This window comes from Pyxicephalus adspersus, chromosome 8 (genome assembly GCF_032062135.1).
Source record: "Pyxicephalus adspersus chromosome 8, UCB_Pads_2.0, whole genome shotgun sequence".
NCBI lineage: Eukaryota > Metazoa > Chordata > Amphibia > Anura > Pyxicephalidae > Pyxicephalus > Pyxicephalus adspersus.
The window spans coordinates 31,645,039-31,663,423 of record NC_092865.1 but is presented as its reverse complement, the minus strand read 5'-3'; the positions used below and the strand labels follow the sequence as shown (position 1 = coordinate 31,663,423).

Here is an 18,385-nt window from a genome sequence, read left to right as displayed (position 1 = left end):
CATTAAAATACAATTTTCTACCTAGTATAAAGTCTTTTGCTGAGATGAATAACGATGAGAATATGAGTTCTAAGAACTGCACAAACCATTGTCAGGAAATCATTTGCACCTGTTGCAAGCCGTACTCCAGTAAATTATATTGACTGCTGAATGAATTAGTTTAGACAGCACCTGCCATTTGCAGAAAAAAGTATGATCTGTTTGAGAATTAGTTTAAAAATCCAATCTTAAATCTTGTAAATTCTGGCAACAGCACTTCAAAATCAGTTTTTCACCAAATTAATATGAAAGTATACAACGCAACATGATTGCTGATGTTTCAAGGTTGTTCATGATCGGTATCTTCCAAATGACATAGTGGCTTCAACAATACTTTACTGTAGTAGTGTGCAGATTTTTAAACAGGATAATCCATACCAGTCTGTTTGTTCTTTTTTACACTGGGTTATTTTGTTGCTGTATCTGCAAGCTCTTGCTATACTTGTATTTTTTGTTATGTCGCTGCAACAAGTCAATGAAAACTTTGTTCTAATTTTTTTTTTTATAAGGTCATCATGTTGTTTTATAGATGGTCATAAAACTTTTAAAATAAGTTATTGCTGTGCAGATGGCTATGTGACACAATAAAGGTTATAGGAACTACTGCACAAAAAGCAAAGCAAAAGGTTGTATTGCAACAGTGTATATGACCATATAGTTATTGAATATGCTTGTATTCATGTCTGAACCTGCTCATATACTGTATGGGCAGATTGCAACAGCAGATGCAATTTAATTTTGTTCCTAGGGCAAATATGGCTGGCATCTGACGGATATCCAAATTTAAAGGTCACCAGCAGGGTGACTCAACAAACTAACCCCGGCATGGTATTAATGTATAACGCCTCTGTTGGCCTCAGTGATATTCAGGTATTTTGAGCTACAGGGTGGGAGTTAAAAACATTAGTCCATAAATCTAATTTTAGATTAATGCAGTGGCCTAATGCAAACACATTAACACATATTTGTATTTAAACAGCCTATTGAAAATGAATAGATCAGCCATACATCCTAAAGAGTCCTAAAACCCTATGAAACACAAAACTGAATGCATATTCTGGCCTGCTTTTAAATCGAACAGCATGCAATGTGGTAACATCTAGCCATGCTTGTTAATAAAACGCAAAGATCTAAATGAGCCATATCAGCATTATTGAAATGTTTGCACAATATTTTGAGCAGTTTGGTAGCATTTTGGAGAATGCCAGTAGGCTTATTTGTATTGCCAATCACATATCTTGCACAGGATCCATTTTAATATATATATATATATATATATATATATATCGTTTATATAGGATTTCAGTAACTAACCCTGTCAAGTATTAGAATGTCTCTTATTTGCAAGAAGTAAAAACACTTCAAGGTGAACATTTTAATGTCAGTAAATACAAAAAGTCTTTAACAATAAGAGTCATATGTGTGTAATATAACACAAACAAACTCTGAAACGCAGATTAGGTAGTTTTTCTCAGCGCTTGAACTTTCCAGACTCTGCACCTTGAAAGGAAAACAAACAAATATTATTTAAAAAATGTCTCTAGGTTATATTAAAAACAGATATAGTGGGAACAAGCTGTAAAAGAAATCGTACGATATGATTTTTCATCATAAGGTTTTCCAAAAAAGACCTCAAATTTTCGTAGGCTCGTTTTTTATGTATGTGATTTTTAATTACTTTTTAAAACCTACAGTATTTATGTTCACCTTTTATAAATAATTCAATATTCTAGAAGATGCCAGTAACTGGTGCTGTACATTTCAGACTTTTTGTTTGCACATCTGCCCCTAAAACATTAGCTTGTGTAATGAAACCCAAAAATGTAATATATAATTTTGTCAATCTCCAGACTAGGTGGGTGCTTAACTTAAAAATCCTGTATATAGCAAAAACCATCTGGCTGCACTACACTCACTTAGGGCCATTTCAGACCTGTGGTGAGCATTCTTCTGTGGGCTCAACCGTGGTCCATGCTGATGGGAGCAGATCGCCATGGGGTACCTGAAAGAGGCAAGTAACTTTTTGCTGCAGAGTTGCTTTTTTGGATTTGCACTGCTGCCAGTCGGGTGCAAATGTGGATGCCCACTGTACAGTTGGCCCAGGATCTGCCAGTGTAGGGGTTTCACACTGTGGGTCTGGAGGAGCCTTTGCTCTCTTACTGTATCTATATATGGAGTCACTAGGCTGCTCTGCTGGTTTGGAGCACAACCGCCTTTTCCACTCCTCATTTTCATTACATAGGGCAGTAAATATGTGTAGATCACAAAATACAGTATCAGTTTAGGACACATGCTGTTACAAGAATATTAGAGTTTTCATAAGATAAATAGCTACTTTTCAGTACTAGAAAAAAATGGCCTTACCCCGAAAAAATAAATGTTGGGTTTAGATATCCCTTACAGCCTATTAACCCCGTATGCACCTGGCTGTGCTGAGCAGTAATGTCCAATGCAGTCTCTATGCAAGTACAAGGTTATTTGATCTATGAGTTTAGTTCACACCAATGCTTTTTCTTGGTGTACAGCCTTCCACTAAGATGACATTTTTAAACAGAGCTGAAGAAAAGGAATAATCAAACTCTTACGTGGTGTATTAAGCTTTGTGAAGACAGACTGCATGGTGCTTTCCAGCTGTTGCTTCTGGTCCACAAAGTCTTGTGTTGTTGCATTCTTGTTGTTCTCTAGCCATTCAATTTTGGCTTTGCAGGAATTCGTAGCTAAGTGCTGAAAGAGATAAACTACATTTAAGTTATGTGTTAGGTACAAATGTAGATGTCCTCCTACTAAACCTCTTGTTCTGGAGACCAAAAGCGGTGGTGAAATATTTATAAATAGGGGTTCCTGGAGTGGTGAGCAATGGTGGAATGTTCTCCTATCTATATTCACCACCAATACAAGGAAACATCCCTATAATGATCACAAATGTTACAGAACACTACAATTTTTCTGTGTGCATTTTTTGGTATTTGCTAAAAAGAACAATGGTTCAAAGTAAAGGAGTTCAGATAAAGGAGTATAGATTTTCGTTGATAAAAGCAACTCAAAAGCAAATTAAGGAAATTCAGCTGCACTTAAAAGAGTAGTACCTGTCACAACCACCTAAAAATCATTACAAAGTTTATATTCAGATAATAGGTTATCGACATGACTCACTATTAAATAAATATGACTGGCTTCTGGAGTTCCCCTATCTATGAACAGCATATGAGAAATCACATACCTTGACAGTAATATCAGTAATAATGAATACTTCAAATGAATGTACAGTTATGATTATACTTTCTTATAATAATATCAGAAAATCCTTAGAAGGAAGAAGACAGTTGAGTTAACATTGAACAATGCCTTGGTATCCCAGGACAGTAATAAAGGTGAACACAGGCAGTATTAAAACTCCAGCAGAGGATCCAACCCTGTCTCACTCTATCCAGAGCTAAAAATACTAATGACTGTGTTCAGTGATTTACTCTGTATAAACTCTGTATAACTCTTAAACTGTACAGAATATATCTGTGTATATACCTTATCTTCTTTATGAAGTCTCCCTTGAACCTTTTCAGGGTCTGACATGGTTTGCTGAATAAAACTTATGTAATTCTTCAGTGTCAGTCTAGCCTCTGTACAAATAAATCAAATTGTAATAATTATTTACTTAAAGCATATCTAGACACTAACAATACACATCATTTATTTGCTGTTCATCATGCCAAAATCATGTGAGCCTAGAACATCCTGCAGAGTGTACAGTTAGCATTGTTCTTAGTTCTTTAGCTGACTACTGAACACTCCTTTTCTATGTTATAAAGAAGCGTGAGATGTGTTCTGAAGTCTTGCTCCAGGGTGACAACTCTGCAAAATTTAGATAGAGCACAGTAAGTGTGTTAATAGCAGGAACTCCAGCTCAGACTAAAAGCCTGGAAAAAAGAGACAACCATAACAGTCAAAGAATATATAACATTTTTGGTTTTTGATTTAGCTGCACTTTAAAATCAGTACAACAAACTTAATACAACTGTGTAATTGTACTAAAAGTTGTTCATTGTGCTTTCTTTTGTTGTTTGGTTCTGCCCATCCTCTGACTGTGCTGTTTATATCTGCAAGCAGAATAAACTGCAAACATTTCATTGTACAAATGCCAATGTAGACCAGTGGAGCAGAGCCAGAACAAGTACAGGCAGCTTGCAGTGATGAATAGCCGGGCCAATCCTACCATAACAGATTTGTACATGTACACTACAATGTATGAGTGCCTCAATCTGGTCTATGCCTAAATTTTCACAGGGGTGTTCATATCCTGCAAATCCAGGCAAAATAGCAATACTGTATTGCAATTGGGAGAAGTAGGGGTAAGGTTCAGCTCAAGAGTTAGGTTTAGGCCATTAAGTGGCTACTTTTTTAAAATCCAATAAATAAAACTTTAGAAAAACTCAAACCCATTTTCAGAGACTCAAATCTAAAATACCTCTGTAATACTTAGGAATTGTAATACTCATACAGTTAACTACTCTTTGCCCAAATTTGAACCCAAATGTACTTGTGGATAAATCCTAAGGACAAATTAGCATTTGTAGGACATATAGAATATAAATTGAAACATAGTGGCCAATACACTAATACACCTGTCAGCTATGTACCTGCACTGCAGATCAACACAACACACATTTTAAGTGAGGCTCATCAATACCCACAGCGCCATCTCCAACGATAACTGTCACCCACAGTCATTGAAGCTGAAACAACTCTCCTCCCTAACCACCTACAAACTGTCTAAACAAGTTTGCCAAGCTCTTGGGATTATAACTTCTCAAATACTCTTTAGTGGATGCAGCCCACTTCACAATAAGAAATACCCAGCCATCATTTATAGATTTTGATTTGGTTGGTTTTTATATTTTTTATATTCTTATGGTTATTTTAATATTTTTCCTAAGAAGGTCATCCTTGCTTTCCACACAATCGTAGAACAAAACATGTCCCATTAACTGAACTATACTGTCAGAAGCAGTGTACAAGTGATCAAAAATAACTGGCTAAGCAAACATAGGCAAAGGGAGCATATATCATTTATAACACACTTAGTAAATCTTTTGGCAGCTGGAAATTATTTAGCAAGAGAAGTGCCAAGATATTATACATACTGGATAATCTAATCCCAATTAAAAAAAAAATGTAGGGGGTTGAACCACCTCTACATGTTTTGCTACCAGGTGGTTTTCCCATAGGGACACCTAGGCCATGGCCAATGATGCCATTGCAACTAGGGGAGGCTGGTAGAGTACCAGTTTGTGGTCTCTGTACCAGTATGCGTGTAACATACCACTTCCACAGTTGTTATTATGATGGCAATGAACACATGCTATACTTGGAGCAAGCTGGGAAAAAGTGGAAGGGTGCTTGGTTATCAGTAATGTCAAGCTTAATGTTTATCAATAAGCACCTGGTCACAACCAGTTCTGCCCACAGATTTCTGGATTTACAGAGCTGCCTGAAATCCTTTCACTGTGATCTGCAGTGTCTAGCAGCAGCATTTTTTAAGGTTTGTGCATCACATTGTACCTTGATTTAGTAGTATGTAGTGTTTCCATTGTCATATGGATGCCTTTAGTTGTTCTTTAAGTTACTGTGAAATTAAAATATATAAATAATAAATCCAGCCCTGTCTGCCACTATGATCAGCTCAACACATTGGGCCTGATTTATTAAAGCTCTCCAAGGCTGCAGAGGATACACTTTCATCAGTGAAGCTGAGTGATCCAGCAAACTGAAATTGATTTCTTCAAAGTAATTTGTTATTTGCTAGCAAATGTTTTCAATCCTGGAGCAGATCCATTCCAGGTTTGCTGGATCATCCAGCTTCACTGATGAAAGTGTATCCCCTCCAGTCTTGGAGAACTTAATAAATCAGGCCCACTGACAACATAACTGAGAAAATGACATCTCTTATTATTATTAACAGCTACAGGAAAACGACGTGGAAGATTTCACATTCATGTGGTTACTACTCACCTAGTATGTCCCTTACACACAATATTAATATTTCCACATCCTCTTCCTCATGTCTATCACACAGTACAGTTTATTCATGCCCGGTTTTATAACCATACACCATATTGTACTAATTAGGTAAGAGAGAGGTCAGAGTATGCCCCCCAAGTGATGATGAGGGCTATACAACAGGATTTTAGCCAACGCACATAGTTTAGCCTTCACAGAGGAAGCATATGTACATCAATGGCAGATTACTCAAGATCATGTGTTTTACACATCACCATACCCAGGACATAGGAAGTCCCTTCATGTTTGCAAAATATTTTAAAAGTGAGATATATCTTACGTACAATATCATGAGATTCAGCTGAAACACCATTATTTTTTTTTAAAGAACAATGTAATTATTTTTTTTTTCAGCTCCTTCTTTTCCTTATTTTTTAATATTAACTTGATAGATTCAATGTTTTTCTTAAATCTAACCTCTAATATATTTCAAATATTGAATAGTGTATGGCTACTCTAAACCTGATCCTTTACCACATAAAATGAGAAATAATACAAGATAATAAATGTTTATATTAAAGGAAGGCTATAATGGCATTAGCTTAGTTTGCATTTTACATTGTTAATGTTTTAAACTAATTATTTGCATTTATGTACTGCTTTCTTACTGTTTATAAAATCCTAAATTTCCTACCTCTCTAGCAAAATAAATGCCATTCATTTAGTATTTTCATATTATTAAAATAGATTAGATAGTGTTGGAGATATTCCCTCTCATTTCCATTCCCTCTTCATCGTATTATCTACCTTATTAAGTTATGTTACAGCAGATTGTATGCTATAGTGCTTCCCCATATACTGTAGTTCCTTCAAAATTGTAAAGAAGAGAAAGAAGTGGTTTTGTAGTGTGGCTAAAATGAAGTTATTTAATGTATGTATATTTCTACATACAAACAAAATATTCTACAATCAACACAATGTGAAGTTAGTCAAGCAACTAAGTGCAGTAAACTTATATGGGGTATACATATAGCAATAGTAAATGTAGAACATAGTAATAGAACATAGTTCACTAGTCATTACAAATGACTTGTTGTTAGTTCACAGATTGGAGTTGTGAACAGAAAATTTGGTATAGCTAGACATAAAATGCCTACTAATAATCGGAGTAATTATTAAATTAAACAAAACAAAGGGTCTTTAAACCTGATGGGTTTCGCCCCTTGAGTGTCTTCAGGGGTATTATGGAGATTGTGAGTGTAATACCGTATTTTTTGATAAATCAAGATGGAAAGAGCCAAACCGGTCCAAATAGTAGGATTCATGGATAGCAAAGTTGTGGTGAGTTAATAAGGGAAAGGGCGATCAATGGCACTCTGCAATAGTATCCCAAATGGTGGTCCCTTGTCCAGAGGATAAAACGATATAATGTAAATAGAAGATGCAGAGCCTCAGGCAGAAAGTAGCAGTTTGCAAGTAACATACCTTATTACCTATACATACTGTAGTACCTTCATTATATTGCTCCTGTTACAACATTTTCCCTTACTGTGCTACCAAATAGTGTCCCCTGATCCCACTACAGACCTGGCATTGGTGAGTTACATTTTATTTTTGTCTTTCTGTCTGCATTCTGTTCTCACTGGGATACAAAAAAAAAGTTCAGTGTGCCGTTTACATTTTTAGAGAGGTGAACCCAAGATTCAGCAGTGGCAATGGGGAGGAGAAGTTGGTCTCCCTTGTGGCAGATATTTCTATACATTCAGTAGGGCCAGAGTAAAGGCATGACTGATCTGGATTCTGGGAACAGTGTACTATGTACAAAAAGCTAATGGGCCTGATTTATTAAACTCTCCAAGGCTAGAGAGGACAGACATTTATCAGTGAACCTGGATGATCCAGCAAACACGGAATGGATGCTATTGGCTACCAAATCATTTTGAATCATGGACCAAGATCCATTCCGTGTTTGCTGGATTACCCAGCTTGACTGATAGAAGTGTATCCTCTCCAGCCTTTTAGAGCTTTATTTAATCAGGCCCAATAAATCAGCATAGCAGGCAGGATACTAGCATTTTCAGAAGCAGAGATCGGCAATGGAAGTCTGTGCATCTCTATTCCAGCAGTTTTCCAATAAGCAATGATGATAAATAAAAAGACAGGAACACTTCCAATTACAGATGCTAATAGTGTAGAGAGCGTTTACATTAGACTAGATTGACAACATGTAAACAAAATCCAAATGTCACAATGTGCCTCTTTTGTTTGTTGTTGGATCTTAAACCATCTGTATTGAATACACTGGGCCTGATTTATCAAAGCTCTTCAATACTGGAGAGGATTAATCATCATGGGAGAACCTGGGTGATCCAGCAAACCAGGAATAAATCAGACCCAATGTGAGATGCCAGATACTGTACAGATCTTACCAAGGCCCAGTACACACAATTAAGTTGAGTTAACTTTAGATTGGATTAATTTATCAGATCAGAGATGGGACATGTAAAAATTGATATGTCTATACTAGACCTAACAGTTCAAGCTGAAAAATCTTTATCCAGCTTAATGCAAATATTGTGGGTAAAAGTTGTCTAACTCCAGTCCTCAAGGTCAAGGTTCCACACACACTTTTAGCAGTTCTCCAACAAACAGAAGTCATTTTTACTAAGGTGTGGTTTACAAGTCAGAAAATGATTGGTGTATTTACATCCTGATCTGTATGTGGCCATCTAGAACTGGATTTACATACCACTTTTGTAGATACATTGATTAGTCTTACCCCAAATTACTCTTACCCCAAAATGTATAGGTATAGAAGAGTATTACTTACCAGCCCACTGGAGGAAATCAGCACAGTCTGTCTTGTTATATCTGACAGCAATATCGTATGCCTTTTCACCTCTGAAATTCAATAGCAAGATGTCCCCTCCTAGGTCTACAATAGTTTTTATTACCTCTAGATGACCCCACGCTGCAGCACAGTGCAATGGTAGATAACCTGGAAGACATTGCAAGTTTTGAAATCATTCGACTGAAAATTATTTTGCAAAGAATAAATAGGAAAGTTAACAAGAAAAGAAAGATTAACAGGTGCACATTAAAAAGAGAACTCTTGCAACCACAACACTTTTTTTAAAACTACTAAAATAAAAAAAAATAGTCGTATCCTCCCCTCTGTTTCTGTGCATGTGTAGAAAGAGGTGTAGTTTGTTCTTAGTAAACAGTATAGCCTGGCTCTACTTCCTGCAATAAGACAGGCAGCGCCATGGTTCTCATTCACTAACGCACCTTGTCATCTATATGCCCCCTTCTCTCCTTGGCCAATCGCTGGCCATTCACAGAATACAAGGTGCTCTGTGATTGGCCAATCAGTAAATAAAAGCCACAGCCACATAACAGCACTCACTATCACAGTGCTAGAAGTACAGAAGAGTGCAGTATGCCAGGAATAAACATACTTTATATGCACAACGACAGCAGTGGTCATATTAGTGGGTGGTCTTAAATTTCAAACTTAAAAGTATTCAATTACATTACACTGCAATTCAAAAACATAACCTGCTTATTCATTAAAAAGAATTTCTCCTTAAAATAAATTAAAAGAAGTCTAGTTATTGACTATGTTTATATCTGCAGTCCTGTAAACATGTTGATTTCTGTCTTTAGAAAACCCTACTATCTTTATATTGTAAGGTTTGACTATTATACTTTATACTGTACCCAAGCCTAGGCACTGTTATTACTGACTCACTTTTTATATGCCTGGTGCAAAGTGTGTCTTTAGAACTTTGTTCCATATTCCTGTATATAAAAGGTAATGTATTATGCATTTCATAGTCATCAACAAAATAATATATTATGTGTCTGCAGGTATAAGATTATTTTATGTAACAAGTATTACATATGGGCTATATAGTATGGGCTTTAAGCGTAAAAGTTATTTAACTGAAAACCGATATCAAAGTTTTAGATGGAGTCTGGTTGGATGAGTCAGCCGCTGGTTTCTTGTATGTCTTGGGTAATCTATCAGCAAAATCGCCCAGCCATAATTTCCAACTCTGCTCCTGTCTCCCGATGTTCCCTTTGCATATCCCATTACCTCATATTGCATTAGGTAGAATAGAGTCCTGTAACCATGCCCCATGTCGTAATGCTTCAACATCTGCCAAAATCTAAAATATCAGTTTTAGTGGACTACTACTCTTTTAAAATCATCAAGAATAATTATTCAAAATAATGAATGTCTTTTTGCAGCAAATACATTGTGAAAAATAAAATACATTATCCCCACACAGTCCAGATACTTATAAAATTAGTGAGTAATAGAATTAATTTATGTTTCTCGGGAACTGTAACTGTAAAAACAATGTAATTTTATGTGTTACTGACACTGGTAAATGTGCTGAGTTAGCTCTTAGATGTCTAAAAACAGATTAAGCCAGTGGAGGGTGAATGTTGCAAGCTTGATAATGTAACTATTTTAGGTTTTATTTATGTAACAACTTCTCAACTGCATTTGCCAAAGGCCAGGGTTTGCACACATTTTTAGAATATTTTTACTGATAGAAGTAAATGGTTTAAAAAGTTAGACAATGACACTGTTTATACCAAAATCCAACCTGCATGTGGCCCCTGAGAAATGAAGTTAGGGACCCCTGATTCAGAGCTAAGGAAATATGCTGAATTTATATATGGAATTGCTTATACTCTGTAACATCATTTTGGTGAACAATGAGCAAGGCCAGCACAAGATCTTCTAGTACCCAAAGTAAAGCTGCTAATCTGTGCCCTGACCCTGAGTTGAGGCTCCTTCTTAGAGTTGTCTACAGATCCTAAATTTTTATCACACGAAACAAACATTTATAAAAATCTTGGGTACAATGTTATATACACGTCAGATGATTCCCGCTCGATACGATTGGTCAGACATATGAGCAGTAAAAAAATCTGCAAAATATTGACTATGGCAAGGAATGTGTTAATAAGGACTGATACCTTCTTGCCTAATAGAGTGCTGTTTTTATTTAATTAGGAGATACAGACTTAAAACAAACTTTTTCAACTTGAAGTGTATTTTAGAATCAAAGGTTTGCTATATTTAAATGTTTGTGGGAAGCCCCTAAAGGTTTTTTGGTTATTGCAAAAACTGAAATTAGAGCTCCCTCTGGTGTCTTGTTATGTTATTTCTGCTGAAAGCACAAAGCCAACTAATCAGAAGCGCTACCAGAATATCACCCTCTCTCTCTTTTTCTGCAAATATATTGGTCACACATTAGTTAAAATGGCTTAAATCCTCATTACAAGGTGTAAATGTAGTGGGTACTCCAAAGAAATCATTGAGATACAGATAAAATCAATGGTTCAGCAAAAATCAGATATAAGTTGTGCCAGTCTATAACATTTCCTATGTTACATAAGTGTATACATTTTAAAGCAAGGTTTTTTAAGTACATTTTTAACTTAGTAACAAGATCAAAGGGAGCGTGCATCACAAATCACCAAAAAAGCAAATGATCAAAAACAAACAAACTGGGAATGTCTCCTCTTCTATCTGCTCACCGGCCATTACTGTACTGATACAAAACTCTGAATTCAGGTAAGCCATAAATCTAATACTGTGGGGGACGGGGATGCATTTCCAACAATGGCTATTTTATTTGAAGGTAAATTTGGACCCATCTGGTCTGATTTATTAAAGCTCTCCAAGGCTGGAGAGGATAAACTTTTATCAGTGAAGCTGGGTGATCCAACAAACCTGCAGTGGAACTGGTCCAGGATTCAAAAACTTTTGCTAACAAATAGCAAATAACTTTTAAGAAATCCATTCCAGGTTTGCTGAATCACCCAGGTTCACCGAAGACAGTGCATCTTCTCCAGCCTTGGAGAGCTTTAAAAAATTAGGTTCAATGTACAAATATGAAGTTACAATAAAGAAAAAGCTAACATGGTTATCTTTTATCTCTTAGAATTGTAAAGTAGCAGGCACTGCACAATAATGTCTGTTGCGGTGCACTGCATTGCTAACAAAGAGCTATACTTGTTATTTGACCCATCATGGTGCATTGGCAGCTCATACATGTCCATACAATAGGTTGTATTAATCACACAAATGTTAATAAGCGTGTGTTAACACAATGGAGCAAAACACTAAAGAAATATGGAAACATTTGGGAAGTTGCCTAGAAGGTGCAACAATATCACATTTTATATCCACATTAAAAAATTAGGCATTGTCACAGTTTCTGCTTTTTTGTCTTTATATTAGTGTATTTTTTGTTATACGGGCACAACATTTATAGTAGTAACATTAGATAACAGATTTTAAATTCAAAGTAGATTTTAACTGTAACCGAATGACATTTTGTTCCCTAAACGTTTGTGTAATTGCCATGTTTTTCTTAATAAAATATTATTTTTTAGCTATTTTTGCAGCTTATTTCTGGTTAAGCAGTCATTTTGCAGCCACTGAAATTATGTTTACAGGTTTATTGTCCTATCTGTTTAGGCCTTCTCTGGACACAGTTTTGTTTTCTAAATTGACAGAATTCTAACTATTTATGTGCATAGAAACTCATAGAATCTGATTTATTACAGTTCTCCAAGGCTGGAGAAGATAGACTGTCATGGGAGAACATAAGTGATCCAGAAATCTGGAATGGATTTTTAAAAAAATATTTGCTATAAATTGGCAAATTATTTTAGTACTGGACCAGATCCATTCCAAGTTTGCTGTATAACCTATGTTTCTCCATTGTAGCCTTTAATAAAACTTTATTAAATCAGGCCCATTGTGTGTAGCTGAGCTTGTTAATGTAGGTCTGAGGATTACTGTGTACAGCAAGCATATACAAATCTTGTAGCAGCCTCCAGCTTGACCCCAGCTCCCCCATGTAGAACAGACAGTACTTTTTGTGTGTCTGTACTGCACCATCAGTCTACTGTTGATGGAAACTATATATAGCAATCATTTCCAGAGACAAGAGAACAACATCTAGGCCGACATCTATAACCTTATATTAACCTCTCAGTACCATGAATGCACACTGAAATCTCCTTTCAATCCTATAACAAGTTTGTATTTCGTTCTACATGAAAATTTTCTATGAAATAGAGTGGAGATTGTAGAGCTGTGTACAGTGCCCCCCTCTACTAGCTCCATTTAGTGATCCACCCGAGTGAATCGCTAAATAAATGACCAGGAAGACCGCTGTCATTTCCAATGCCTCCTGCTGGTTCTCCCAATTCCCTTCTCCATGAAACTAATACAGTTTGGGCACAATTATTATTATTACACAGTAGTTATATAGCGCCAACCTATTGAGCAGCGCTGTACAAAGTTCATAGTCATATCACTAGCTGTCCCTCAAAGGGGCTCACAATCTAATGTCCCTACCATAGTCCTATGTCTTTACACAGTCTAAGGTCAATTTTGAGGGGAAGCCAACTAAACCTAACTGCATGTTTGTGGGAGAAAACCAGCTATGCAAAGGGCAAAGTGCTAACCACTGGGCCACTGTGCTGTCTGTACAATGTCTGTTCATACTTCTACTGGCCCCGAAAACAATCATGAAAGATCATTTCCAGCAACATAAATGTAACATGTGTATAGAGTTTAGATATAAATCTTTAAACAAAAAGAATAAGAACTTTACCTCGAGTTGTTTGATGATTAATATTTGCTCCATACCTAACTAATGCTCTTACAATGTCACTACGACCAAGAATACAAGCTATAAACAGGGGGTTTCTTCCTAGTAGATCTTTCTCCAACAGCAGCTTGCTGCATTGCTCATGATGAACATCAGATGGATCTTCAAATATGGACTGGAGGCCTTGTACATTCCCTTCCAATGTGTACAGAAGCACCGGATTCTCTGTAGAAGCAGAACTTAGCTTCTCCATCCTTAGCTCCTCCGTATCTCTAGATGATGTCACTAATAAAAGAGATATCAGTTATTACAAAGCTAAACAGTGTACAAAACACATTTCTATAACATGTTGGTAATTCTGAGTTGTTTTCAAGCTCAACAGAAATTTCAGTTTAAATGAAATACAGGGACATCAAAACAAAAAGTGTGCAAAGTCTTAGGTCTCATACCGGCTATAAGAAAGTGTGGTTGTGGTGTGTTATACCACAATGCGTGGCTGTCCATTGCATTGCTGACCATATTCATTACACAGAATGGGGCAGCACACAAAAATGGACAAAAATGTGCATAGAAGTGCAATGTAAAAACATAACGCGGCACAAGCATAAGAGGGATCAGACATTGCATCTCCTTTTGTATTGCATACTATGGGAAGTGCAGTGAGAAACATACAACACATAGTGGGAACAAAGTGGTTTCTCAGTAGTTACAGCTTGAGTAGGAAAGCCTGTCCCCTGCCAGCAAGCTGCAGACAAGGACACTTACTTTCTCTGTGTGAGCAGATGTCTAACACAGCCCTTGTTAAGGTTTGAATCTCGGCCAGGACACTATCTGCATGGAGTTTGCAGGTTCTCCCCGTGTTTGTGTGGCACCCGGTTTCCTCATACATTCCAAAAACATGCAGTTAGGTAATTGGCTTCCCCCCAAAATTGACCTTAGACTGTATTAAAGACATATGACTATGATAATGACATTAGATTGTGGGCCCCTTTGAGGGACAGCTAGTGACATGACTATGGCCTTTGTACAGCACTGCGTAATATGTTGGCGTTATATGAATACTGTGTAATAATATTAATAATAATAATATTAATAGAGATACAGATGTGCAGAAAGGTTTATCAAGCAGTAGGAAGAAGCCAGGTAGATCGCATTACTTATTTACATACATACAAATATACCCCCCACCTCGTAGATTGTAAATTCTTTAGGGCAGGGTCCTCTTCTCCTCCTGTGTCACTGTCTGTACTGGTGTATTACGCAGGTTTGTCATCTGAAACACTTATTTATTTTACGACGCTGCATATTATGTTGGCTAAATAAATGATATTTAAATCATAGGATTCATGAGAGTAAATGAAACTTAACTCAACATAGTGAGCATTCAATTCCACATCAAAGAAGTAAATAAACCTGAATAACAAATGGTGGGCAGATCACTCTTCACCACAAATTGTTCACAAAATTCAATTCAGGATATGATCATTAACAATGGTGATCTGTGTGGTGCCAGAAATTTGTACTTTTTGTCCTGAAATCCTCCTGAAAATTATCAGGAAACTACCTGGTATGTGAGGGTGCCTAGGCATCCCTGTGCATCCTCTATATCTGCAGCATTAATCTTTGCCACTGCTGCATCTGATTGCTGGAGATTTAGGCTACGTACACGTCAGATGATTTTCATCCGATAATTGGCTCAGGGCTGATACAGGTTGACAATCTGGCATGTGTACAGTTCTCGTTGTCCATACGTCCATCCTAGCAGATTCACGGCCGACGGATGAGGAACGATTGTAATAAAAGTGAAGAAGAGAGCGAAGCGGGGTGCCGCTCTATTGTTCTCCCTCCTCCCCTCTCCATACAGCAGAATGGCGCTGTATGTAAAAAACTGGTTCATGCATCGTGTTCTAACAACAATTTTTTTCAAAAACATGCAGTTAGGTTTAGTTGGCTTCCCCCTAAAATTGACCTTAGACTGTGATAATGACATATGACTATGGTAGAGACATTAGACTGTGAGCGCCTTTGAGGGACGTCTAGTGACATGACTATGGACTTTGTACAGCGCTATGTAATATGTCGGCGCTATATAAATACAGTGTAATAATAATAATAATAATACTGTAACTACACCGGTGTACTCAGCCTTTAAAGGAGGTTTAGTGATATTACTAATGTGCTCCTTAGGGTCCCTTAGGACTTGTGGGCTCAAAGCTCCTGGGCTCACAGCTGAGTGGCTGGGAGCACATAAACCACATTGTGGATAAGATTTGCACTCCCGTGGTGCAGATTTACAACCCTTGGGAAAAAGGGACAAGTTGCTTGTGTGAATCTGCCGCAGTGGTGTGCAGCCTCATGGGTGGAAAATGAATGAGGATTTTATTGCTGTCTTCCTTTTTGTCTGGGTGACCACCACACATAGAAAACAACAGGGAAATGTTACAAGTGTCACCAGAACAGAGAGGAAATCTTGCAATGAGAAATGGGGACAAATGTAAGATCTGCTGTAACAATAGGACACAGGCATAAATGTCTACATTCAGCTTTTTCACTTTTTGTAGTTTATGTCTGTTATATATGTGTAACTTTCTTTGCTGTTTAACCTTTATTTTCCAATGTTTAACTTAAAGAAGAACTAAACTAAAAAGTATCCCAAAAAAAAAATTCACTTACCTTCAATCCCGCAGAGCAGTCGATCAGTCCAGGGTTGTCTTCCATCGGGTCCTGCGTCGTCCCGGCATCCGTCTTCGTGTCCCGGATCTCCGGGCGCCATCTTCTCCTCTTCTTCCGAGATTTTACCTACGTCACCCGACCTAGGCATGAGATTGGGTGATGTAGATGGTAAAAAGAATTGCCGATCTTACTGCGCATGCGTGTGATCTGCAATTTTTTCCCTTTTCACGAAAAGGCTTTTTTTTTTGCCTGAGATGCTCGGGCATTCGCAGAAGGAGCAGCCAAGAGCCTCCCAGGATGGGTGACGTAGGTATTCCTAGCCTAGGCGATCCAGAATTAGGGGACGGTGCTGCACCCTTTTTTTAATTTTTTTTTTACATTACATAAAAGGGTTGTATACCCTTTAATGTAAAGTGAAAATGTTTATGTACGCTTTAAATAAAATATATGGTCAGGAAATAGTTTTTTCATGTTTATGGAATAGATCTCCAGCACATTTACACAAGACAAGCCATCATTCCCTACCAATATACATAAATCCCCCATCACAGCAGAGCCCCACCTGTTCTGGCTTCTCACCTGCCCTGGCCTCCAGTGCAGGAAGATCCTGGGAGACGCGTTGTCATGGAGATCGGCTTTGCCGGAAGTGCGTTCCGAGCCTCGTTGTGAAACTGGCCATACGACGTTCTCTCCGGGGACACAGCTGCTGTTCCAGCAGGGGAAGGGAAGATTGAGGCGGCGGACTACTTCCGCCTGGCATTCCAAGGAAGACCGAAGAATCCGGTAGAAAAGCTTCTGTGTCCAGTTTTGAGGGGGAAGACAGGTGAGGAGCCCTGTGGGGTAGAGGGTGACACTAATAGCTCGGTATAGCAGAAACATTGTATTTTTGTGTGCGGGGCTGACATAGCTGGGGATGTATGGGGAGCAGGAACTTGCAGGCAGCTCTGTGTGCAATGCTTTCTGTGCATAGTCATTTGGGGAACACTAAGGCATTCACTATAGTTCTGTCAGGGGAGGTGTGTGCTTCAACTTTCTCACATTGGGACCAATATATCGAGGAAACACATTGCTGCCAATGCAGGCCACGAAGAGAGAAATCTCCAGGTTAAACATATATTATAAATACAAGAGCCCCGCATATGTGACTTAAATCTTTGTATCATGTATGCATTTCATTTGCAGCAGTTAAGCTTCCTATAATAAGGACCAGTCATCACTGCTCCCTGACCCTGTGCGGGGTGACTGGTCTGGTCTCCGCCCCCTCCTCCTCCTTCGGGCAGTGGGGGATCAGCTGGGATTTTACGTAAATGTAACATCAAGGCCAGCAATGGCATTTGGTGCACACAAGTGGATCTATATCACTGGTGGCGATTGAGGAATATATTTAAATGATAGTTGTTGAGATTTTAAGTAATAAAGGGTAGGAATGATAAAAACCCTGCTAGTTTTTTTTTTTTGCTGCCTCGTTTTGGAAATTTTGCTTCAATTTCAAACCGAGGGGCAAAGATAAATCTCCCACAGTAATCACCCTCCCAAAGTAATCCCCTTTTAGACATTTGTCCCTTGATCAGCTCTAGTCTTTGGAGCAGCTCTAAAATCTTGGATGATTCTTGGTGACCGTGATCTTCAGTTTAGGTAATAGGGACACAGTCAGCAATTCAAATCTTGACAGATAGGCCAACCCACCTCATCTAAAATTGAATTTCCTTTTTATGCCTAGAGCTCCCCAAATGTTTGTATCCTGCTTGTACACTGATCTATATTAGTCAGCTGTGAAATAATAAATCTCACCAAGTCTCGTGTCACACTGAAGATTCTGTTGTAGCCATGGAACGGCTCTCTTATGGTTTTTTTCTCTGTTGCTATAGATAAATGGGTTGCTGTAAACGAGAGGTCTGTGTTGCTGAAATTCCAAGCAATTTATAGTTCAGAAAGTGTGGAATTCTCTTTTGCAGCATTTGGAGTAGCAGGTTTTCCATCCTCCGTAGTTACTATTTTTATATTAGATTGTAAGCTCTTCGGGCAGGGTC

The 18,385-nt window shown here is 37.8% G+C and overlaps 2 protein-coding genes across 3 annotated transcripts in view; one reads left to right on the top strand and one right to left on the bottom strand.

The window, feature by feature from the left end:
• Positions 1–1,399: 1,399 nt before the first annotated feature.
• On the bottom strand, positions 1,400–16,990 carry ANKRD45 (ankyrin repeat domain 45). 2 transcript variants are annotated; one of them, XM_072419935.1, is made up of 6 exons: positions 16,935–16,990; positions 13,686–13,967; positions 8,864–9,031; positions 3,562–3,656; positions 2,625–2,763; positions 1,400–1,539 (listed from the first exon to the last, which is right to left on the bottom strand). In XM_072419935.1, the coding sequence occupies exons 2-6, from the start codon at positions 13,933–13,935 to the stop codon at positions 1,511–1,513; spliced, it is 681 nt and encodes a 226-aa protein (XP_072276036.1). In that variant the 5' UTR covers positions 13,936–13,967; positions 16,935–16,990; the 3' UTR covers positions 1,400–1,510. The 2 variants fall into 2 exon arrangements, with proteins under 2 accessions (XP_072276036.1, XP_072276037.1); XM_072419936.1 differs by having other exon boundaries at positions 16,918–16,980.
• A 44-nt stretch (positions 16,991–17,034) lies between these two features.
• KLHL20 (kelch like family member 20) overlaps positions 17,035–18,385 on the top strand; it is a 30,712-nt gene continuing 29,361 nt past the window's right edge. The window contains exon 1 of the mRNA XM_072420808.1: positions 17,035–17,178. The gene's annotated coding sequence lies outside the window, so the exon portion shown is untranslated. The remainder of the gene's footprint in view (positions 17,179–18,385) is intronic.